The sequence below is a fragment of the Schistocerca cancellata genome, chromosome 11 (assembly GCF_023864275.1).
Source record: "Schistocerca cancellata isolate TAMUIC-IGC-003103 chromosome 11, iqSchCanc2.1, whole genome shotgun sequence".
Classification (NCBI taxonomy): Eukaryota; Metazoa; Arthropoda; class Insecta; order Orthoptera; family Acrididae; genus Schistocerca; species Schistocerca cancellata.
The window spans coordinates 56,422,239-56,447,210 of record NC_064636.1 but is presented as its reverse complement, the minus strand read 5'-3'; the positions used below and the strand labels follow the sequence as shown (position 1 = coordinate 56,447,210).

The 24,972-nt window shown below is 40.0% G+C and overlaps 1 protein-coding gene across 1 annotated transcript; it reads left to right on the top strand.

Annotated features, from left to right (window-relative positions):
• Nucleotides 1-1,132: 1,132 nt before the first annotated feature.
• Nucleotides 1,133-2,908, top strand: LOC126108498 (uncharacterized). The gene is made up of 2 exons (XM_049913753.1): nt 1,133-1,141; nt 1,258-2,908. Exon 2 carries the CDS (start codon nt 1,452-1,454, stop codon nt 2,877-2,879), a length of 1,428 nt encoding a protein of 475 aa, XP_049769710.1. The 5' UTR covers nt 1,133-1,141; nt 1,258-1,451; the 3' UTR covers nt 2,880-2,908.
• The last annotated feature ends 22,064 nt before the right edge of the window (nt 2,909-24,972 follow it).

Below are 24,972 nucleotides of genomic sequence, written 5' to 3'. Positions count from 1 at the left end.
TCCAATATCTTTGTCAAAGATATTTGATGGTGTAATGGGGAACTTTGACAAATGTCGTCCAGTATTTGATAAAATCTAGGGCGAGGCGGTAGATTTGATCAAAGAAATCGCTTGTCTTCTGTTCACTGCAATGCGATATGTTACGGGAGTGTCTCCCGACAGTACGCACTTGGCTGTTTTGACGTTTACTGACCGGAAGTTGGTTCCACGTTACGAGGCATCCTATTCGAAGACGCCATTCATGTTGATGTTTGCCTTGTGCTCCATTTAACTGCTTTCGTTGTTTGTTGCTGCTTCTTGTTATTTCGTTGCTGCTGTTCCATTTTGTTATTGTTTCTTGTTATTGTTTAGTTTGTTTTAGTAAACATGAGTGATTCCCAAGAAACGCTCTATAAGTGTGAGGAATGCAGTTCAGAGTTTAAAATGCGAAAGAACCTCTACGCCCATATGAGGAAAGTTCATGAACTTGATATCCATGTGTCTAAAAAAGGAAAAGGCAGTGAATTGTGTCCCCAGTGCGGAATTGCATTTATGAGATGCAGTTCATTAAAACGTCATCAAATAACTGTGCATGGCATGAAGTCGGAGGAAAACAGTCGGAAATGCCGCATTATTTGCCCACAATGCTCTCTCTCGTTTCTCACCTATGACACACTGAGAACACATATTCAAGAGAACCATGACGTTAGTTTTGAGTGCCAGGAGATAGAATTTGGTTGTCTTGCAGGTTTGTTTTTTATATTTATTGTGTTAGTCACGTTTTAGTAAATTTTGTTGATCCCAAGTACATAACTTAAAAATACTGCCTTAACATTGTTTTCAGACTTTGAAGAGTGGAAAATTTCTTACGAAAAAGTAAACCATGTTCGTTATGTAATGAATTGTTCGGAGCAGGAGCGACTAGAAAAACGTGTTCGATATTACCACTGCCATTGCTCTTTCAATTTCAATTCTAAAGGAACAGGTGCCAGGTGTGTCAAAAGTATGGGCACGAATAAAATAGGCAGTACTTGTCCATCCAACATGCAAGTGACAATAACAGAGGACAAATGCTGCTTAAAATTTTTTCCAAAACATATGGGACACACCCAAGATGTTGGAAGAACATTTCTGCATAGGAATGAGAGGGCAGAATTGGCAGGTAAAATGGATTATGTTACACTTATGTACATGAAATTATCAAATTTATTTGTGTGAACAGACGTAGGGTCTATCAATGTGCTTCATTTTTATTTCCTTTTTTTTTTCTTTTTTCAGGACGGCTGTCACAGGGTGTTCCTGTTGGACGAGTTTTACAAGATGTCCGAAGTGCACCAATCGCTGCAAGTGTGGAGAGAATCCATCTCCTTGAGAAAAAAGATTTGCATAATATAAAAAGGGATTTTGATATTGGTTATGCAACGAAGAAGCATGAAAATGATGCAGTGAGTGTGAAATTGTGGGTTGAAGAAATGAAGAGACAAAGTGACAACCCAGTACTGTATTTCAAGCAGCAAAAACAAGTGGATCCTAATTTTCAAGATGAAGACTTCATTCTTATTATAATGACAGACTTTCAGGCCGAACAACTTCTAAAGTATGGAGAAGATAAAATATGTGTGGATGGCACTCATGGCATGACTGCATATGATTTTCAACTTTTTACTATTGTTGTTGTTGATAGATATGGTGCTGGAATGCCAGTTGCATTTTGTTTTTCAAATAGGGGAGACATGTGCTTACTGTCTTTTTATTTCAAATGTGTGAGAGAAAGGGTGGGCACTGTAAAGACCAATGTGTTTATGTCTGACGATGCACCAGCATTTTATAATGCATGGTCAGCAGTAATGGGACCTGTGCCAAACCAGTTGCTGTGTTCTTGGCATATACAACGGAACTGGTCTCAGAATTTAAGGAGAATTTCTGGGGGTAGTGAGAAAAAATCATCAGTGTTTAGTTCACTAAAGCGACTTCAGACGGAACTGGATATAGATGTTTTTAGTTGTAGTCTGGAGAAAGTGGTGGAAGACCTATTGAATGATCCGGATACTGCAGAATTTGGCAGGTACTTTCTTAAGATGTACTGTCAGCGAGTGGAAAAGTGGGCGTATTGTTTTAGGCACCGATTGGGCATCAATACAAACAATTACTTGGAGTCCCTACATAAAGTTATTAAATACAGCTATCTAGAAGGGAAAAAGTGCAGAAGGCTGGATAAGTCATTAAATGCTTTGTTATGTTTAGTGAGAGACAAAGTATATGAGGGCTTAGTGAAGCTCTCAAAACGTAAACAGTGCTCTAGGGCGTCAAGAGTGAAAGCAAGCCACAACGATAGCTCAGCTATAACAAATGGGATGATTTTATGCAGGGGTGAAGGGTTGTGGGAAGTGCTTTCTTCCACTGGTTGTGAAGTGTATGTTGTTGTAAAAAATTCAGAACTGACATGCGAAAGAAAATGTTCACTTAAGTGTAACACCTGCAACATATGTGTGCATTCGTATAAATGCAGCTGTTTAGACAACATTTTAAATTTTAACATATGTAAGCATATACATGCATGTGCCAAATCATTGTCTGGTGCTGTCCAGGAGAGTGAACAGTGTTCCTTGCCCTCTAGTGCAGACAATGAATATGTGTCAGCATTGCTTTCTGGCAATTCAGAAAAATCTGCTGACACATTTGAACAGGATGTGATGTCTCACTGTGAAACTATAGTTGCACTCAGCAAAGGAACACAGTGTGGACAGGAGACTAAGGCCAAAGTATTGAAGGAGCTGAAGAAGATCATTGGCAATCTTAATAAAGATTTTTCTTTCTCACAAGAAAACACAGTAAATGTGAATGCCAAGATTGAATCTCAGGCTAGATTTTTTTCCACAAAGCAGAGAAGGATTTTGTGAGGGGTGATTAAGTTTATAAAAAAAAATATATATATTAGGAAAAAAGTAGTTTGCCACTCACTGTAAAGGTGACATGTTGAGTTGCAGACAGACACAATGTAAAGAATGTTACACATTTAGTTTTTGGCCAAAGCCTTCTCCAGAAAACAAAACACAAACAGATTAACACTAGCAAGCACACATGACCAATATCTCCCACTGCAGATAGTGGAGATGTGTGCAGGGAGTGTGCTTGCGTGTGTAAATCTTTTTGTGTTTTCTTTTCTGAAGAAGTCTTTGGCTAAAAGCTAAATGTGTAACAGTCTTTACATTGTGCCTGTTTGCAACTCAACATGTCACCTTTACAGTGAATAGCAAACTATCCTTTTCCTAATATTGTTAATGCACATAAAGGTGGTCTTGTACATTATGGCAATTTGTGTGTGTGTGTGTGTGTGTGTGTGTGTGTGTGTGTGTGTGTGTGTGTGTGTGAGAGAGAGAGAGAGAGAGAGAGAGAGAGAGAGAGAGAGAGAGAGAGATTCCATGTAGTTGAAGGTGAATAAAAATTTAAATTTACTTGTGCATTTTTTGAGTTTTGTTAATCATGGTATACTAAAATAATGCTGTCCCACCATCTTGGCTCATTCAAACTGTATTCTATAATTAAGTGATATCTAATTGTGTAAATAAAACTGAATTGCACAATGAAACGTTATAATTGGTCTGTATCAGTGTTTGGTCAAGGATTTGAGTTAACAAAGAAAGTAATTGAATTTGTCATGATTTTACTACTGTGTTTGAGCACAAAAATCAAGGATTTAGTGTCACACTACAGCAAGTCTTAGTTTCTATGTAAAAGAAAACTGGCTGAAATTCTCAAAAGTGCTTAAATGTCATGTCTGTTCTGACAAAATACTTTACCACACACAGAGTTTGCCTGTGTTGCGACATTTTTTGGTCTTCTGTGGATAGCTATAATCAAATTTGGTTTTGATGGTCTGAAATAACTCTTTAAATGCATTAATCACAGCCATTTCTTGTAGTCCCACCTGTGAGTCTACTGCAGATTGCGCTGTTTGAAAAGAGTTTAATGTTTCCTTGTTAATGATCCTTTTTGTGAATACATAATTAGAATGCTAGGAAACAGCTGGTTGAGTATTAGTTCTCTTTGTATAAAGTCCCATGACTAGTGCTCTGTTGCCAGACGTCATTGGGTCAACTAAAGTCATCTCATAGTCCCATGTATTTAGATTTGGGATAACAGTGTCAAGGCAGGCATCACCTCTGGTTGGTAAATGACATGCTACAAATAGTCCATAAATTGTTAATAGATTCATAAATTTTCCTCCTTAGAACTCTCCTTGCAAAAGTGTACATTGAAATGAACACCCAGTGCAATTTCTGATTTCAAGTGCATAAAATAGCACAGCCAAGATTCTATTTAGATGAGAAAATTTTCAAAGTTTCCATCTGGGGAATGGTATACTAGACAACAATTATTATAATAAGATTTAATAAGTCCAAAGCAGCCAACTCAAAATCTAGGTCCACACAGTAGCTTTTTAAATCAATTTCTTTAACACTAGATTTTCTGTTGGTATATTTAGATACACCACCGAAGGAAGCAGGTGTTCTGCACCATGCACTTATTGAATTTAGGCATTCAATTCAGCTATACTACCCTGCTTCTTGCGCTGATAACCAATGTTTACACACAGTAAAATTGGCTTCACTTCTATAAAAAGTGATAACACATTAAGTTTAGTTCTAAGATACAGGCATTATGGGAGTAACATTCTGAGCAGTATGTGACCCGTTTACACTTAATTCTTCTTTCTGTTTGTCACAGAAAAGATTATTTCACAGGAATATTGGCGGGAATAAAAAAAACGATACATCACAATATTTTTGGGCCATGTTGCATCAACAGGACTGGAACTATACTATGGCTACTTAAAAGCCGCTTTTCGTCGTCCAAAATATTAAAAATACTTCATATTCGCCGGCTTGGTCCCCCTACATGTGAATGCAAAATGGCTACTTAAAAGCCGCTTTTCGTCGTCCAAAATATAAAAAATACTTCATATTCGCCGGTTTGGTCCCCCTACATGTGAATGCGAAATAAACCGAGGTAGCAAAACTTATGAGCAGTATAGCCTTGTGTTAACCTTTTAACCACATTTATTTTCAATATTTTACGCACATTTCGTTATAACAACTAAGATCCACAGAAAGAAAGGGGAAAAATAACTGACACTAATCGGCAGAATATTTCGGCGAATCTGTACGCACATATATCAATTACGTAAATTTCAGTATGGGCCTACTGCGGAACGTTTACACTATTCTGTTTATTGAACATGAAGGACTAAAACATAAGATGGAAATTACTTCGTGCTTAACTAATTCCTTCAGTATTCACGTGTGCAACTCAGTGATCTCCATACACTGATGCAACTGCACTGCACGAAAACCGTCCTCGCAGCAAAGTGTTTACTGAAGAGACAGTCACGTGACTTCCGGCATCCAAACGTCAAAACAGCCAAGTGCGTACTGTCGGGAGACACTCCCGATATGTTACCACGCGGAGCGCCAGCATCGCTGGAGCGTTCTGTCATCTTTAGTGTTTGTAAACATGGCCGCAAAATAAAATTGGTGTGTGGCATCTACCCTTCGACCATAGATATTGGTAGACTGGCCTTGCTGTGCAGAAGCTATAGGGTTGGTGTGGCTCCAACATAAACCACGTGACTGTTGGCAAAACGTGGCGGGATTTCAAATCAGCGGTCTGCCGTCCTATGTTTGTATCGTATTTTACCTACATTTCTCAATTGACTGTCAAACGCTTCCTTTTTTATTTGCGAAAAATTATGGAAGAACTACACTTGACCTGGATTTGCCCACAGTATCATTTATAAAATCTAACAAATACATCGAACGCCCCTCTGGTGGGCAGCGCGACGAAATTACTATAAACTATCAATTAGAGTAAAATGTCGTAAAAATTCTTTTAAACACTCAGAGTGGGCTTGTGTCAAAACTTTAAAAATTGGATTCGCCACGTTTTGAGCTCTAGTCACTTTATAAAAGAAAATGGGATATGGGAATTATGTCAACTATAGATGCCAAAATTGTCGACTTTAGGAGCAGGTCCATTTTAGAGTATCAATTTTAGGTGCATTTCAAAGGTTCAGTTCCTGCTATTTTTACAAAAGTTTAAACTATCAGTTTAAAAAAATGATATTTTAGATGAAAGGTGAGACTTTGAAGTTTCAGAAAATAATTTTGGAGCCTACATTTATTTAATAGTATTAGGAGTTAGAAAAATATTATCTTCATGTGTCGACTATAGGTGCTCTTACCTTATTATAATCTCACTTGTATATACAAAAAGGCGCGTATGTGCCGATGGCTTAAAGTTTTTCCGTTTCAGGGCCTGTATCCAAAGCTGCCTTCGGTTTTCATCCTTAGGGAACCTATGAGTAGGAACGAGAAACAGTTATATTTACTTCTGTAACCGAATTATCACAGTTTCCAAAATTTAATATGAGTCTGACTTTACAGGCATCACTTTCAACACTTTAATTTACGTGATACTCTATTTCAAGTGTAAAAAACATATAAAAGTCATTTCAGCAGATTTCAATAAACGCATCTCCACTGTCATAGAAACACACGTGAAATGTAATGCAATTTTCCCCGACAAAACGCTGAGTACAGCCATAATCGCAACACGAAACAACCATGTTGTGCCAACATTCACGTGACTTTAGCCCAGAGATGTTGGAGCCACGAAAATTACGTCAGGGCCAGTCTATTATATTTATGGTCGAAGCGTCTACCGCAAAATTAATTGAAATGTATGAAGCGGATGAGGCGCTTTACAATGTGAGGCACCCTGATTATAAAAATGGATTAAGAAGACTGGAGAGTTACAAAAATATAGCGGAGATTATTAGCCGTGACATACGGCCTGGATGTACGACTGAGGATATAAAGAAGAGGATTAATGGCCTCCGCACAAGCTACTCGTACGAGAAAGCAAAAGTTCGTATTGACATATTCATTTATATTTATTTATGCAAGTAAAGTTTACATGTCATACAAATGATTAGCATTAATTTGTTCACTGCAGCGACTTGAAGCATACAATAATGTTTACGTAACCTATAAGTAGTTTACATTATTTTCATTACTAATATTGCAGATGCATAAAAGCAAAACTGGAGCCAGTGCACAGGCGGAGTATACTCCACAAGTGTACTGATTCCACATGCTCAAATTTCTGGACCAGGCAACAGAGGCGGGCGAGAGTGTTTGCAACATAGAAAGCACTGAAAGTGAAAGTGAACGTGCCACACCAACATTCGAAGAAATGTTTGAGGTATGTACATTTGTTTACATTTTACGTGACTAAATTTGATTATCTTCCCAGGGCACTTTCCAGCGCCATTGTAAAATGTCTTAAAGTATTCCCTAACTGCTCTCCCGTGTACTGGACGTCCAGAAGCAGCTTGGCAAGGTATTGGTTCCATTCGCTGTAGGTCCTCAGTGCTTTGTGTCTCAAGACAAGAGTAGTCTCCTACTACGGCAGACACTGTTTCCTGACGAGTGTACAAGTGTTTTCTTCTCTCAGTTAACAAGTTGTGCAATGTGCAGGCAGCCAGTGTAATTGTCGTAACTTTTTCTGGAGGCAGGTTAATGGTAGTAAGAAAAATCCTGAAACGACTTGCAAGAATGCCAAAGCTGCTCTCCACTAATCTTCTTCCTCGTGACAGTCTGTAATTGAAAACCTTTTCTTCTTTTGTGATTCCTTTTAAGGGGTATGGCTTCACAATGTTATAACTGGAGGAAAAGCGTCATCTGCTAGTACTACCATTGGAGTTGTAATGTTTGTGTTCCCAAGCTTCCTGCCTTCAGGAATGTTGAGAATAGATCGATCAATGAGACACTCACGTAGTTTGCTTTTTGAAAACACTCCAGCATCACCAACACGCCCATTAGTTCCTACATCTACATACAAAAATTTGTAGGAAGCATCTACCATGGCAAATAAAATGATACTGTTGAAGGATTTTGTAAGTAGGCTGTTTATGTTTTCTTATTGGCAACGTTACGTAGCGCTCTGTACGAAAATCACTGGCTGTGCTGTGTGCAGTCTGTGGCTAGTTTGCATTGTTGTCTGCCATTGTAGTTTTGGGCAGCGGCAGCTGGATGTGAACAGCGCGTAGCGTTGCACAGTGGGAGGTGAGCCGCCAGCAGTGGTGGATGTGAGGAGAGAGATGGCGGAGTTTTGTAATTTGTCATGAACTGCTATATATATTATGACTATTAAGGTAAACACATTGTTTGTTCTCTATTAATATCTTTCATTTGCTAACTATCCCTATCAGTAGTTAGTGCCTTCCGTAGTTTGAATCTTTTATTTAGCTGGCAGTAGTGGCGCTCGCTGTATTGCAGTAGTTCGAGTAACGGAGATTTTTGGTGAGGTAAGTGATTTGTGAAAAGTATAGATTAATGTTAGTCAGGGCCATTCTTTTGCAGGGATTTTTGAAGGTCAGATTGCGTTGCGCTAAAAATATTGTGTGTCAGTTTAAGCACAGTCATGTATAATTTGTTCTAAGGGGACGTTCCAATTTATAATTGAAAAAGTGAGATCCACTTGCTTGTGTCCATTGCTCCTATAGTGTTATAGCAGCTCCACTTCTCGAAATCCTCTGCAATTTGCTCCCACTCTCCTCTGCTTGTGGGTGCCTGTAAATAAATAAGATTTATGTATGTGTAAGGAAGTACGTAACTAATGGCTTTTATCTCTTATTTTATAGCATGAGATGCAAGAGCCTGTCGCATGTAGCGAGGCACAGCTTGGGTTGGGTTGTTTTGGGGAAGGAGACCAGACAGCGTGGTCATCGGTCTCATCGGATTAGGGAAGGGCGGGGAAGTAAGTCGGCCGTGCCCTTTGAAAGGAACCATCCCGGCATTTGCCTGAAGCGATTTAGGGAAATCACGGAAAACCTAAATCAGGATGGCCGGACGCGGGATTGAACCGTCGTCCTCCCGAATGCGAGTCCAGTGTCTAACGAGGCACAGCCCCACCCCGTGTGTCAAGAGCAGCCTCCCACTAAAAGGAGGAAAGGCACGACAGATGTGGCAACAGACGTCTGGTGGAGGCCAGCAGGACACTGACGGCTGTGGCTGATGCTGCCAGAACTCTGCCTGTCCAAGAAGACCGTCACGGTACCCTTGGCGCCCACATCGCAGCAGATCTGCGTGAAATGGAAAAAGTGGGTGGCAAGGAGTTCACTACTGCTACAATGCACTGTCTGGAGCGGAAATTAATGGACAGGTGGGATTTGCTGCATGCGACAGCCCATGCACAATAGAGTTGGGCAACACGATTCTTTTTCCTGATTCGATTCCTACGATTCAATCTCACATTGCGAATCGATTCCTACGATTCGTTCACGATTCTTTCACGATTCATTCTAGTCTGCGATGGCACGATTCTTACGGAATGCAAAAAGTTCTACATCTTACTCACAGATGGCAGGACAGGTCTAAAATTGTCAAAGGGGTTAGAATCGAATTGATAAGATATGCCAGAAATAGTTTATTTATGAGTAAACATGCATATGACGTTACAAGTGCGATTCTCGATTTATACGTGTAATTCCTTAATTGTTGAAAGGTCACGTTTGATTTGATTGCATCTATTGTTTTATTTCAGTATGCCAGGAGAGAGGAGTCGATTTGTGCGGAAGGTGGTGCAAAATTACGTGGTATGCCAGTTTGGTTGTGTGGCTTGAACGCGCCTAACTGCAGACGTCTGTTTTATAATAACAAAATCTAGCAGTGAGGCAGACGTGGTTTGGCTCATATCATTCTAAGTTTTCCTGTGCTAAGATGTCTTTCCAAGTCCACATCACCCTTGTAATTCATAACGCAGCTGACAGCCCTCCCACACAGGAAATTTAGCTTAACTTTCATTTCTTCTAAATACAAAGCATAGGTATTTGGCTTTTAATTTGTCTGAGAACTTGCCGCCGTCACTACTGTTTACGTGAGAAGATGACATACTTCTACACAATAGGATTCAGTCGTATACGTCGACATTACTTAACTAAAATTTAATATGAATGTGAACAGGATAACATTTTAAAACTCGAACTGGAAATTATTACTTAAAAAGCTTTAGTTTAAAGACGGTATGTAGGCTCTGTAATATTGGTCTAGTGCGACAGCCATTTAGTGGCGGGACTGGTGGAACTAACAGAATTAGCAAATTAGCAGTGAAGTAATGTCGCTGTATACGATTGTGTCCTACACTTTAGAAGTATGTCGTCTTCTCACGTAAATAGTAGTGGCAGAAGCAAGTTCTCAGACAAATTAAAGGCAAAATACCTATGCTTTGTATTTCGACGAAACAAAAGTTAAGCTAAATTTGCAGTGTGTGAGGGCTGACAGTTGCTTTATTGTGAAATATAAGGTGCTGTGGAATTGGAAAGAGCACAGAAAAACGTAGGATGATACGAATCCGCGTATGTGCACTATATAGGGACAGTAAATGGGAAATGCCTTTACGCTCGTTCCCATCAGCCACCGCCAAGTGTCAGCTTGGTTTTCATGTCGAGTAATATTACGGCCCACGAACTTCGTTTGTTCCTTCCGAGCTTCCTTTGTTCACACGCATCCTCCACTTGACTGCCATCTGGCGGTCGTAATCATTCGGCACGACTCGGCATGATTCCGGAAGATGCCTTCGAAGCATAGCGTACTAAGAATCGATGAATCGTTGGAACTTGGAATCGTCACGACTCGGAAACACGCAATCGTTCTTACGATTCTTTTGAACGACGATTCGTCCGTATCACGATTCGATTCTTACGATTCTTTATTTAGAGTCGTTCAAATGAACGACTCATTCACGAATCGCCACAACTCTAATGCACAACCGTCAGCCTCTGGGTATATCCAGGCTGCCTTGCAGCAGGCTGGAATAGAGGAAGAAGACTCAATTCTATAAATATATATGTGTATAATTTTTGTATCTCTCCAATCTTCGTAATCTATTTTTATAATCAGGGTGCCTCACATTGTAAAGCGTCTCATCCGCTTCATACATCTCTATTAATTTTGTGGTATCTCACACCAATTGAAATTTGCTATGTGAATAAAATTAAATAAATAAAATAAAACAATAATTTATCTTCATGAACGTAAAGTCTATAAAGCATTTATTTACCTTCAGACAATGGTCCTTTAGTGCTTTATAAATTGCTTCACACGTTTCAGGTATTATTTTACTTAATGTGCATTGTGGAATTCGAGTGCTGTACTGTAAGCTAGAGTAACTTTCTCCTGTAGCAAGGAATCGAAGTGTTACAGTGAGCCTGTCTTCTGCAGATATAGCAGTTCTTAGGTGAGTATTGTGTTTTGAGATATGAGGAATCACTTCACTGAGCACATACTGAAAAGTATGCTCATCCATTCGCAAGTAATTGATGTATGACCTGACGTCTTCCACTATTAGCTCACGTAAGAAGTTTTGCTGAATGCTTTTTTCGTCTCGTCGTGAAACCCACGGGTTCACCCCAGGTACGTTTCCTTTTATTCCCCCTCTTCTGTATCACATGTGTTCACACTGCAATTGTGGCACAAGCAGCAGCTGCTGCGGTAAATAACAATTTGTATTTGTCAGCCATCTTGAACTTTGACGAAAACTTTGATGACAGTGTAATACCCCGTCTAGCGCTACGTCAAAGATCTTTGTCAAATATATTTGACGGAATATTGGATCACATCTGTGATCAAATCTTTGACAAAGAAATTTGATAGTGTAATATCAGCCTTAACGAATTGGTGACTGCTGACAGACGCATCACAGTGAACGAATTGTCACACTATGTTGGGATAGGGGAAGGAAGTGTTTGCAGAATACTGAAAGTATTGCCGTTAAAAAAGGTTTGTGCCAGGTGGGTTCCCATGATGTTGACAGTGGCTCACAAAGAAACAAGAAAAACGGTATGCAGCGAATTTTTGGAACAGTACGAGAATGGTGGAGATGAATTTCTTGGAAAAATTGTGACAGGTGATGAAAATGGCTCCATCGTTTTTCACCAGAGACGAAGAGGCTATCAATGGAGTGGCATCATGCAAATTCACCGAACAACAAAAAAATTCAAAATCACACATTCTGCTGGAAAAGTTATGGCTACGGTGTTTTTCGATTCCGAAGGACTCTTGCTTGTAGACATCGTGCCAAGTGGAACCACAATAAATTCTGATGCATATGTGACGACACTGAAGAAACTTCGAGCTCGACTGAGTCGTGTTCGACCACATCGGCAAAAGCAGGAAGTTTTGCTGTTGCACGACACTGCACGGCCACATGTCAGTCAACAAACAGGGGAAGCGATCACAAAACTCGGATGGCCAACACTGAAACACCCGCCTTACAGTCCTGACCTGGCTTCGTGTGACTATCGTCTCTTTGGGAAACTGAAAGACTCTCTTCGTGGAACAAGGTTTGAAGATGATGACTCCCTTGTGCACGCTGCCAAACAGTGGCTCCAACAGGCTGGTCCAAAATTTTGCCGTACGGGTATACAGGCGCCGGTTCCAAGATGGCGTAAGGCAGCTGAGAGAGATGGAAATTATGTGAAGAAATGAAAATATTGTTCCTGAAGGATGTATCTACACACCCTAAAACTTTCAAACATGTAGAGTAAAAGATGGATTTAAAAAAAAAATAGTGTGCATTTCTTTTGGAGTGGGCCTCGTAAAACGCTGACCCACGGCACACACTAGAGTCAACCGTGCGCGACGCCACTCTATGGCCTGTTGTGGTTCTGAACGACGCCCATACAGTGCAATTAGCGCTATGGGCCGTAAGGATGGTGAGACGACGCTAATCGAAAGGAAACTTATTCTGCGCTTACATAATGAGTGCAAATCTTCTTACGAGATTGTTAAAGTAGTCGGTAGACTTAGATCGACGGTTCAGTCGATAATAGATCGATTTTGTGCAACAAAATCATTAAGAAACCGACCACGTAACGGACGCCCTTACACTTTGACTGATGCAGACGTGATGAGGGAAATGAAGAAAAAAGCTAAAATCAGCGCTCCTAAGTTGACTGGGGAGTTAAGAGTCTAGGGGAAAGAAGGTTCGTGCCAACACAAACAGAAATACCTTCAAAACGTATGGGTATCACAGCCGGGTAGCGCGCAATAAATTTTGGGTCAGTGAACAGAATCGAAAGAAACGTCTTCATTTTTCGATGGAACATGGATTCAAAAAAGAAGACTTCTAGAATAGAGCAATATTTGCTGGTGATAGTAAATATAACGTATTCGGGTCGGATGGCAGGCGAATGGTGTGGCGTAAGAAGAATGTGGAGATGTTCCCACGCAATCTTGTGCCAACGGTTAGACACAGTGGCGGCTCCCTTATGGTGTGGGGCTGTATGAGTGCTGCAGGTGTTGGAACACTACATTTCATAGAAGGTACAATGGATCACCATATGTATATCAACACTTTAAAGGACAATCTGAATCCTAGGGCGCCGAAAAATTAGGTCTGCAAGGAAATTACATTTTTCAACAAGATAACGACCCAAATCATACGACTCTAAATACAAGGCTGTGGCTCCTGTACAACTTAACACCCCTCCTCAATGCCCAGACATTAATCCAATTGAACAGTTTTGGAAAGTACCAGAAGATAGAATCAGAAGAAGACACATTTATAATAAGAGAGACCTGAAAGAAGCACTTCAAGACGAATGGGGCAAAATTTCAGCCTCTCTGACGGCAAACTTGGTCAAGTCGAAGCCCAGACGACTACAACCAGTAATAGCTGCAAAGGGAAACCCCACTAAACATTAATTTTTGTAACTGAAATCATATTTCCAGACTGTAAAATTTAAAAAAAAATGGGTGGACGAATACTTTTTGAAGTAGACACTGACTAAATTCTCCACTTTGTCAAATTTGTTATCGCTATGGATGTATTTATTTCCTTGTCCATCAATAAAAATGATTTACCAAGTTTCATTGAATATGACTGGATGTTCACATTTTATGTTCGCTTCCTTTCACGTGACATACTTAGTTTTTTAAAAGAAATACAGCTACACGAATACTTTTTGAACTCAGTGTATATATACGCAGAGTGTCCCTTTCACGTGAGGACGACACGCCTGTGGTTGCTTTTGTCCGCCACCGGAACCGTGCAGGCCGGTCGAATGGGTCCCGCGTCTCCTTGTTACTACCGCACAAAGCGCCTTTCCGGCCTGTGTCGTTCCAACGGTGGAACAGAGCGTAAGGCCGATTTCACACTATACGGTTTTGACCGTGCGGCAAAAAGCCGTACAAGTTTTAGCCGTGACTGTTATGCTTTCACATTACACGGTTTTTTGACGTGACCAATTGTTGGTGTCTATTCCGTTTGCTTAATGTGTGTGCGAAGATGAAACGTAAACGAATTGTTGCTTTGTGGTTGCTTCATCGCCGCAAAAGAAAACGTCGCCTTTTGTGGGTACACCCCATTATCCAGAGGAGAGAGGAAGTGGGTTTATTTTACACACTCTTTGATGATTTGAGGAACGACGGAAATAAATTCTTTAACTATTTCCGAATGTCTATTACCTCTTTTGGCGAATTACATAGAAAAGTTAAGGATGTGTTAGAACGTCAAAACACACAATTCCGCAATTGCATCCAACCTGTTCAAATGCTGGCTATCACGTTAAAGGTAAGTTAATACATAAAAAACTAGTTCTGTTTATTTCCTTATTTATTTGTGTTTTACATTTTGATTACGCTCAGATTATGAAGTAGAAAAGTCAATATCATAATCAGCAGTTGAAATCAAAGAGTTTGTAGCAGGACTGACTGTACTGTCACTTTGTGGCGACAGGCTCTCTGCGAAAAGGCTGTAGAACTGCATTGTTGATGGTGGGCCATCATGGCTACTAGTGGAAGGTGAAGGGTATAGTGATGGCACTTTATTTCTTTGTTGATAAGAACTGTGACCTTGAGAAGTCTGTAATGGTTGATCCAGAAAAGACGTTGAGTTTGGTGCAGCTGGAGGAGGACGAATCTGATGCGCATGGTAAGAGGATATTGGAGCAGCATTTTCCATATGCGAATAAGAATAAGCTTGAAATCGGTTATTGTAAGGCATGGAATGTGTGTGATGGGTAAATGATGGAGGTTGAGCTGTCAATATCTTTCTCCTTTCATATATATTTTCTATAACTTTGAGTACTCCCATCTGAAACTGAAGATAATCCTGTTCATCAAATTTTTCCAAGTGAGGCTTCAGACTAAGTAAAAATGACATTTTGCTGCAAGGTTTGTGTTCTTCCAGAGCTTTTAATATTTTCATTTCGATTGTATCAGGTTTTCTTTGTTTTCTGTTTGCATGGCGCTCGCTTTTGGATGTTTGTTGTGCAGGTGGTGAATCAAATGGCTCAGAGACATTCTCAGTATTTTCGACGGAGCTCTGCGTTTCTATGTCTCCTTCCAGTCTGGCAGTGCGTTCCGACAGAAAACTGTCCTCCGTCTCTCGAGCATCATACAGTGTTTTTAGGAACTGCAGCTGATCAGAATATACATGCGTCTGCCAGCACTGTACATCGTCCTTTACGCTTTTTGTCATAAAGGCTCACCGCTTCACGGAATTTATTTACTAATTTGTGAATTGCACCTTGACTTGGAAATCGAACACCTGGAAACTTCTGTGCGGACAATCTCCGGACAGTACGAGTGGGCTCTGTACCCACATACGAATCGTAATCAAACACTCGTGAAATGGAGTGATTCAGTGTTGCAGTTTTTGCGTTCGCAGACTCCACTGTTAGGCCGCTTTCACACTACTGTACGGTTTTGACCGTGCAGCAAAAGCCGTACGGCTGTAGGTGTGATGAAATGCATGGTACCTTTCAAATTATAAGACGACGGTAAAATGTCGCTGCCGTGCCGTGCTGCAACCGTGTCTTGCCACGTCAACTGACGGTCGCCGTACGGCAATTTCGACATAGTCGCCTACGCAAGTGCATGCTTTAACATTGGACGGTTTTGAGTCGTACGGCGTCGACTAGTTCGTTGTAGTGTCGTATTACTAATTTGTGTTTATTCTTGTTTACTGGAAAGTGTAGAAGAAGAGATGAAATTGATACTGAAGTTTTGATAACCTTGGCGGAAGTAAGACCTGTTCTGTGGGACAAAACTCTAGATGCGTATAAAGATCGTATTGCTACAAAGAATGCTTGGCGGGAAGTTTGCGTAGCACTGAAGCAACATTTTGATGAGATGGAAGGCAAAGATAAAAATCAGTTCGGTAAGTATTTATTTAATATTAAATTTTATACGTTTTAAACAGTATTTATTTAACTTTATAAATTTTATTCTAAAAGTAAAAGGTTTGTTTATAAATAAAGTTTTTCTCTAAGTTGTCATCATGTGTGGTGTATTTTTGTGTGTCAGGTCTTACATTCTGTTTTCTTTACTGTAATATATAAGAGAAACACGCAAGACCTCACACATCAAAAAACACCACAAATAATGACAAATTAGACAAAAAAAACCGCACTTGAAGATGGGAATTATTTCCCGAAACGCGTCGTGCAAAATATAAATAAAACGAATAAAAAAGTGAGTGGTAGCAGTAATCTATTTATATACAAAGCTATTGATTATACAGTCGCAGGTTTTCACAAACCATCTACAAAAAGTAAAAGGCTTGTTAATTTATATCTTTGACATCTGCCATGACACGCTTCCAGCATTTGTCATAAAATATTTACAAAGAGTGTTCCTTATGACACTGGCTGTCAGTCCTCCTCTTATGTTAGCATCTTGGGGCAAGTCTTCCAAACCAGTGATGGATGTGGTGTCTTCAATTATAAATCCATCTCTCTGACGTACAAAATTGTGTAAAACAATGCAAGCTTTAACCATTTTTACTGCAAAATCTGGATGAACATTTAAAGGTCGGTGAAACACCCGCCACTTATAATAGGTGAGGATGCCAAAAGCACATTCCACATACCTCCTTGCTCTGCACAAACGGTAATTAAATACACGTTTCCCAACTGACAAGTTTGTTCCCCCAAAAGGACGGAGCAAATGTGTCTAGGTCAAATGCTGCGTCTCCCACGAAAAAGTAGGGTACTTTTGGACCTTCCGTACCAGGCAGACATTTGATGTCTGGAAATTACTTTCTGTTGACTTCCATAAACTGGAGCGTCTGAACACTGAAGAGTCACAGTCTTTGCCATAACTTCCTACGTCGACATAAATGAACCTGTAGTTGGAATCCGCTACAGCCATCAGAACCACAGAAAAGTATTCTTTATAATTGAAGTACATTGATCTGCTATTAAATGACGGATATGTTTTCCATCCACCGCTCCTAAGCAGTGGGGGAAATTAGCAGTACGTTCAAATCCAGCCGCTATAGATTACCATAGCTCTATGGTCGATCTTTGTATACATTCTTCCCCGCAGTGATGCCCAAATTGCTGTGCATACATCATTAACCACTTTACTTGCTGTAGAAATCCCAATTCTGTACTGGAAATGTAAGTCAGTGAAGGAACAACTGCTAGCCAGATACCTGAACAAAAAAAAAGGGGACATTTAGTTTGCAGTGGACATTTTTTGTTACAGTTTTGCTTTTCTCTATACGAAATCAAAATGTTTTCAAACAGTTTTGTTTTCTTTTGATGTAGGTAAAGAAGTAATACGAAGGTGGACCAATCTACGAGACTCCTTTGTGAAGTCAAACATAAAAATTCAAGCTACGAAAGAAAGTGGCTCAGCAGCAAAGAAAGCCCCAAACAGACATGTTCTGCTTCGTGAGGAACCCTTGCACGATCAGAAAATTGGGAGTGTGCTGCGCAGTTAGTGGTGACACATCAATAGGTCCATTTTTTTTTTAATGGCGGTTAACAGTGAAAGTTATGTGCAAAACATTTTGCAATGGCTTTTTTTTAATGAATCGAGTATAAGACAACGAAGCTTCGCGATGTTTTTTTTCCCCCTCAGTAGGATTCAGCATGGGCTCATATGGCCAATGTTTCTTTGCTCGCAATTAATGATGTGCCACGACAGAGTCATTAGCAACAATATCTCGCCCGCTCCAAGTTCGTATTTAACCCCGTGCGATTTCTGTTTGTGTGTTGCACTAAAGATAAAGTGTTCACAACCAATTCGCACACGTTATATGAACTCAAGGATAATATACGCACGTCAATTAACTCCTCAAGTAGAATTATATTGTGTGTTGAATAATATCTTGGCTATGAGTTAGAAATGCACGGAAAGAAACGGGCAGTTCTAGCATCTCCTTGCCTGACATGGGTGAGTAAAAAATTTATTTGCGTGTATTTTAAATTTAGTGAGCGGACAGTTAATAACATGCTGAAAGATCTGAATGAAGCTCGTGTGGTATATGGGATGCAAATATACGCAGCAAAAACTAAGAGTATGATCATCAGTACAAGACGCACACTGTCCAATATTAAAATAGGACAATCTACCATTACCCAAGTAAGTGCATTTAAATATCTTGGAAGATATCTGAAGACTTGAGATGTCACCAGGAGGTGAAATCTCGGATTGCCATAGCAACAAGTGGCAAATTAGATAAGGGTCTAAGGAAAAGGCTTGGCAAATGTTTTGTCTGGAGTGTGGCACTATATGGGGCAGAAACGTAGACGAGACAATGAAAAACGGTTAGAAGCATTTGGGATGTGGATGTTGAGGAGAATGGAGAGAATAAGCTGGATGGAAAGAGTGAGTAATGAAAAAGTATTGGAAAGGGTTGGTGAGAGATGTCTGCTGAAGGTTGTAAGAGAAAGGAAAAATAACTGGTTGGGACATTCATTGAGAAGGGAGCGCTTGCTAGTAGATTCTTTGGAAGGATTGGTTTGTGGGAGAAGACTGAGAGGAAGAAGGAGACACAAGATGAAAGACGACATAAAGCGAGTAGGAAATTATGCGGACCTGAAGAGATGACAGAAGACCGGACAGCCTGGCGGACTACCATGTGAAAACCTGGCTTTTGGCAGAACACTGATGATGATGATTAAATTTAGTACTGCGGTAGTAGCCGGGCGACACGGCATCTGATTCTCGCGGCAACGGAGTGCTCGCTGCCCACCACCAACTGCGCCTTGCATGCGCTCATCAGGTACACGAAACACCCTGTAGATTGCTGAAGTTGATGGGGAGTATGTGTGTACCAAAGAAAAGGATGACCCACACCCAAAAATGGAGAGGAAGAAGTACCGTAGGACACGATCACGGTCAAAATGGGTTATTACTGGGGAGCTATCTTTCTGCAGTCCGCGGTATACTGCATGGGCCCTACAGTGAAAGAATACCGTTGTATTTTGAGGCTTCCCCTGAAGTTACTTAAATTTATAGTTGAAATTGTAAATAATTTTGATGACTGGATAATAAGTACGAATGTCAAAGCTGTAAGTAAATCATGGTGCAAAGAACGTTAAGTGGATAATCAAAAGTCTTGCAGCAACAAAAGAGTTGCCAGTTGTTCCCAGTTTGTAGCTCCTCTAGTTAATGGTTGAACAATTGCATGATAAAGATACAGCAAGCTTATTTTTATGTGCTGTCATGTATCCTGGAAATTACCTGAAAATTTTCGGCTCGACAACAAAAGAGAAACTAGATCGTTGTGCATAGCTGTGGCAAGTTGTTGGGTTTATAAGTGTTTTTAAGGGGGATTTAATTAATTTAGTCTGCGCAACTGGTTTACTTTAACTGTTTAGCGTACTGATAAAATGGCTATTTGTGCTGCACACGTGACCTTAGCAGAAGAGATAGAATGAACATGAAAGTTCATGACGGCTTTGCGGAGCAAGAGAAGTATAGGAGTATCATAATATAGGAATGGTATGCAATGGATGTACGTTGAAATTATTGCTACACCCATATTTTAGTAACGAAATGGAGAAACATCAAAAACATTTGATAAAGGTACACTTACCGACTGTAATGAAAGTGTTCAATGACAACTGTATGGCAAGCTTGAATGAATATGGTATACACTGAAGAGCCAAAGAAATTGGTACATCTGCCTAATATCATAGGGGCCTCGCGAACAAGCAGAAGTGTCGCAACACAACGTGGCATGGACTCGACTATTCCTGAAGTAATACTGGAGGGAATAGACACAATGAATCCTGGAGGGCTGTCCATAAGTCAGCAAGTGTACGAGGGGGGTGAAGATCTCTTCTGAACAGCACGTTGTAAGGCATCCCAGATATGCTCAGTAACATTCATGACTGGGGAGTTTGGTGGCCAGCGGAAGTGTGTAAACTCGGAAGTGTGTTCCTGGACCCATTCTGGACGGGTGGGATGTCGCATTGTCCTGCTGGAATTGCCCCACGTCGGTCGGAATTCACAATGGACATGAATTGATGCAGGTGATCAGACAGGATGCTTACGTACATGTCACCTGTCAGAGTCGTATCTAGACGTATCAGGGGTCCCAGTATCACTCCAAATGCACATGCCCCACACCATTACAGAACATCTACCACCTTGAGGAAGCGTGAAGTGGGCCTTCAGCTCCGAAAGCCCATATCAATGATGTTTCATTGAATGGTTCGCATGCTGACACTTGCTGATAGCCCAGCATTGAAATCTGCAGCCATTTGCGGAAGTGTTGCACTTACATCATGTTGAATGACTCTCTTTAGTTGTCATTGGCCCCGTTCTTGCAGGATCTTTTTGCAGTCGCAGCGATGTCAGACATTTGCTGTTTTACCAGGTTCCTAATATTCATGGTACATTCATGAAATGGTCGCACAGGAAAATCCCCACTTCATCGCTATGTCAGAGATGCTGTGTCCCATCTTTCATGTGCCAACTATAACGCCACATTCAAACTCACTTAAATCTTGATAACCTTTCACTGTAGCAGCAGTAACCGATCTAAGAACTGCACCAGACACTTGCTGTCGTATAAAGGTGTTGCCGACTGCAGTGCCGTATGCTGCCTGTTTACATATCTCTGTATTTGAATACGTATGCCTATACCAGTTTCTACGGCGCTTCATTGTATAAACTACGTAATTACAGAATCATCTAAGCTGGAGTGTTGGCATTCATAATTTTAAATGTAAAGAAAAGACTTCAAATAAACTTACAAGGGAAACTCGCCATCGCAACCCCCTACCCTCCCCCGCCCCTCAGATTTAGTCATGATATGGCCCACTGGATAGCTGTCAAAAATGAATACAGGTCTAGCATGAGAACAGGAAGAAGGTGTACTGAACTGTAAAAAAACAGAAGCACAATAGAAACAGGTGGTCCAAGCTCAACATGTGCATAATTGAGCATACCTGCGTAGCTACAACATCGTAGTTATGTAGTTACAGTGTCCTAGACTGCGAAGGGGGAATCTCGCTCGTACCCCAATTTTTTTTCTCATAAAATTATTCAATGTCCCACACACTGACGTGTCTGTTCGCTGCACTCAAAGATTTTCTGCATCGTGGTGTAACGTCCGTTTGCAACAGTGAGGTGTAACAAAGGGCCCTCCGGACTTATTATACCTCCTCTTTCTTCTACACGAATACCACATATTATTACTCTTGCATTCCATTCTGAAAGTTCTGACTTTTGAATTCCCTTGTTTTAAGGTAGCTTTGTGGCACAAGCGAGGTTTGATCACTCTTCTCAGTCCAACACCGTGACAACACAACCATGACGCCATGTTGAGCTTTTTATTTTGCTTCATTTTTCTCAGTTAAGAACACATTCTTCCTGTTTTCATGCTTGATCTATAATCAATTTTTGAAGAAATAAATCTCTAGAAGAAATAATGGATCAATGTTTCAAGTGTAATATTACAAAAAATTGTTAGAATAGTATTTTTAGTATGTTACTAAAGTTACCTGTTTAGGACGAATTCACTTGTCTAAGAAGTGGGATATGAGATGTAGGTTCAGTGAAGTGATGAGTTGCACAATGTTCATAGTGATGACAAATATTGGTCGCCAAATGTACACTTAATTTTTATTAGTATGTTTAGGCAGTTCGGATATGCATTTTGTGCGGAAATTTGTATTGTTTGTGCATGTAAACAAGTGTGATGGACACAGCATTTCTGCAAGAATGGGGGGGGGGGGGTGTCTGGGGCACTTTGGTCACCTGCTGGATTGCTAATTACACCATGCAGCAGTGCCGCAACCTCGGAGACACACTGTGCTCCACAGAACAGTGCACATCTTGACGACGGACTACGTCACGAAATGAGAGGTATTTCGAGTCTAGTGTCTGCTCTGAAGTTTGATACACAGTTCATGCTGAATTGTCTATAAATTTGTAATACTCAATGTAACTGACAAATCAAAATTGCATACAGTGGTTTATGGAATGTTCTAAAGTTGTAAAGTCGGAAGAATAGATGTACATATTTTAAAAGTGATTTCTACTATTCGGTACTTTGACCGTCATAGATAAGCGCAAATTGCACTTCCAGCACAAGCCAGACTGCACAGGAGATGAAGTGCATCAAATGAAGAAAGAAGATATCAAGAGGTAATCCGAACAAACAAGTAAGTAATTTCGGATCTGTACACTACAGCATCAGGATTATTACATGAAGTCCCTACGAACATTCGTCAAATACAGCAGGTTACATCCCATCCCCTAATATAAATGAGTGAGTGAGTATACAAGTAGTTTTCCTACAGTTCTAATAATAGTTAAATGGGATCAGTCCCAAAAGTGGTTACTTATATGTAGATGACATTCTCTGCATACTCAAATACTTTTTTCACTCTTTATTATTTGTCTGTGACACTCCTCGGGCAGCTAGCAATTGATCGAGTTTGATACCAGACATCCCAACGCCACAGCACATGCTCCACGTGGTTACTGACGTCGTACAGAGCACCGGGGGGATCTCGGAACACTGCATTCCTTGGAGACACGAGAAAAAAACTAAAAAATATAAAACACACATTGGTGTAGGAAAAACAGTTGAGTGTGGGCCAACTAACTGCTCATACCAGACGGTTGTACTGATATGTAATAAAAGATTACTGTCATTCAGAAAAGGAGAGGTATTTTAATCAATGGATGATAGAAGAGTAAGAAGTATTTAAATAATGAGAGATTGCTTAATGCTATTAAAAATACTGAACTGAGAAGCTGCAAGACTCAGAGAAAGTAGATAGTGGATGAAGTCCACATCTGAAAATATTATACGGTTAATACACATCATTTTAAATTCGATATAAACCGCACCAGGTACATGGTGGTAAAGAAAAGTATATCTGCATTTTTAAAATAATTGATATTACAGTCACTGAATATACAGCAGTGAATTTTTCATAGTGAGTTTTTCATCAACTTGTCGAGACATTTCACAGCAAGAGTAAACAGTAATAATGATTGTTTTACAATTTTAAGTGGTCACTAATAAGTACAAACAAGGTATTCTGAAAAGTGACACAGCTTTGAGCTATGAAAAATCAAAAGTTGAATGTTGACAAAATATACAAAAGCTTTGCATACAGTATGCGTGTGACTGGTGTATAGCTCATTTTCCAGGGAGAACAGTTCGAAATGACAGGCCCAAGAGAGTGCAGTGGGTGTGTTATGAACGACAGGTCGTCATTCGCACCCGACATTTGTAGTCAGCAGTTCCACAGTGAGAATTTGAGGATGGTCAAGTGCACACAACCTCTACAGACAAGCAGCAGAAACAGTCTGTAAGAATTCTAAGTACTAGTCTCTTCATCAAAACTGGGAGGGTTCCATTTAAATAAAGGTACCATTTACTCTGTAGTAGATTGTTAATTTCAGTTTATACCGTGAACTTGTTGGTACAATTACAAATGAACTTATTCAGTACAATTCATTGGTTTGTAAGGAACTCAGATAAAAGAAACATATCATGTCCTGTTGATACCTCCTTAATTACCATTAATACTACTTCTGTGACTTTTTAAATTATTATTTGTGAGAATACTGATGGTAATGAATCTCCTACAGGGAAAGGAAACATCAGAAAGAAGTACGCAGGCATTTTCAGATACATTCGCAAAAATGAACAAAAAATTTTCTGAAATAGATGAAATACTTTTCTCCACTAGGCATCAATTTTCTATAACAGGTGAAAGATTTCCTCAGATGGAAGGAAATTACCTAACAAAAGTGATACCCTGCTTATCTGGACTTTCAGTTAAATAGGAGAACAGACAAGCTATAAACGAGAGTGGAAATAAGATAAAAACATCTAGAAGACTCAAATGATCATTAAGATTTGGTGAAAGAAAAATTACATGTTATTAAATCAGTACAAGATATTCTAGTGAATAGAGTGCAAATATTAAAAACCATATTAATAGAGGCAAAGGGTAATTTAGAACAAGTTACAACTAAGCATGTTGAAACATTTACAGTATTTAGAAATGAACTGGAACCACAATTGGGAAAATTAGAAGCTAGTGTGGGATCCACTGGTAGTAAAGGACCGATCACAACAGACATTTAGTGGAGGATACATTATTACCTTCTGTTACCACTGTGCAAAGCTGAGATTCAAACATAATTACAGAACAGTGGGCTAAGAGATAATTACATAGAATTCACTGATCAGTAACGACTTAAACTCTGAGAATATATCACTTCTGAGGTAAGCAAACAGAGGATATATATTTTGGTCACAAGACGTGTGCACTGTGTAAGAGAAAACATTATTACTTCAGGAATACATTTAAAATAATAAATAAATACTGAGACCCAATAGCACATGCCAGACTGTGGATGTAGTTAATTCAGGTATAAATATAATTTTATTTACAATAATATATGAAGGCCTCTGGGGCTGTGGTTTTTTTTATTGTCCACTACTTTGTGGCAGGGGAAAACTGGTACACATTTTTGAAGCCAACAAACAAATAGCAACAACAAATATTACAGAACATGACTGCCATATGCATGACTGCCAGGCCCGGGCAAGCCACAGTGTCAGGTGTGAGGCTCTGTTATGGCCAGAGATGGACACACCGCATCAGGCATACAGCTCTGCTATGGTCACAAGTGTTAAATGAGCAGGGGCGGAAAC

What these genes read in the sequence shown, in the direction of transcription:
- LOC126108498 (XM_049913753.1), top strand. Translation starts at nt 1,452, where the DNA reads ATGAAGAGACAAAGTGACAACCCAGTACTGTATTTCAAGCAGCAAAAA.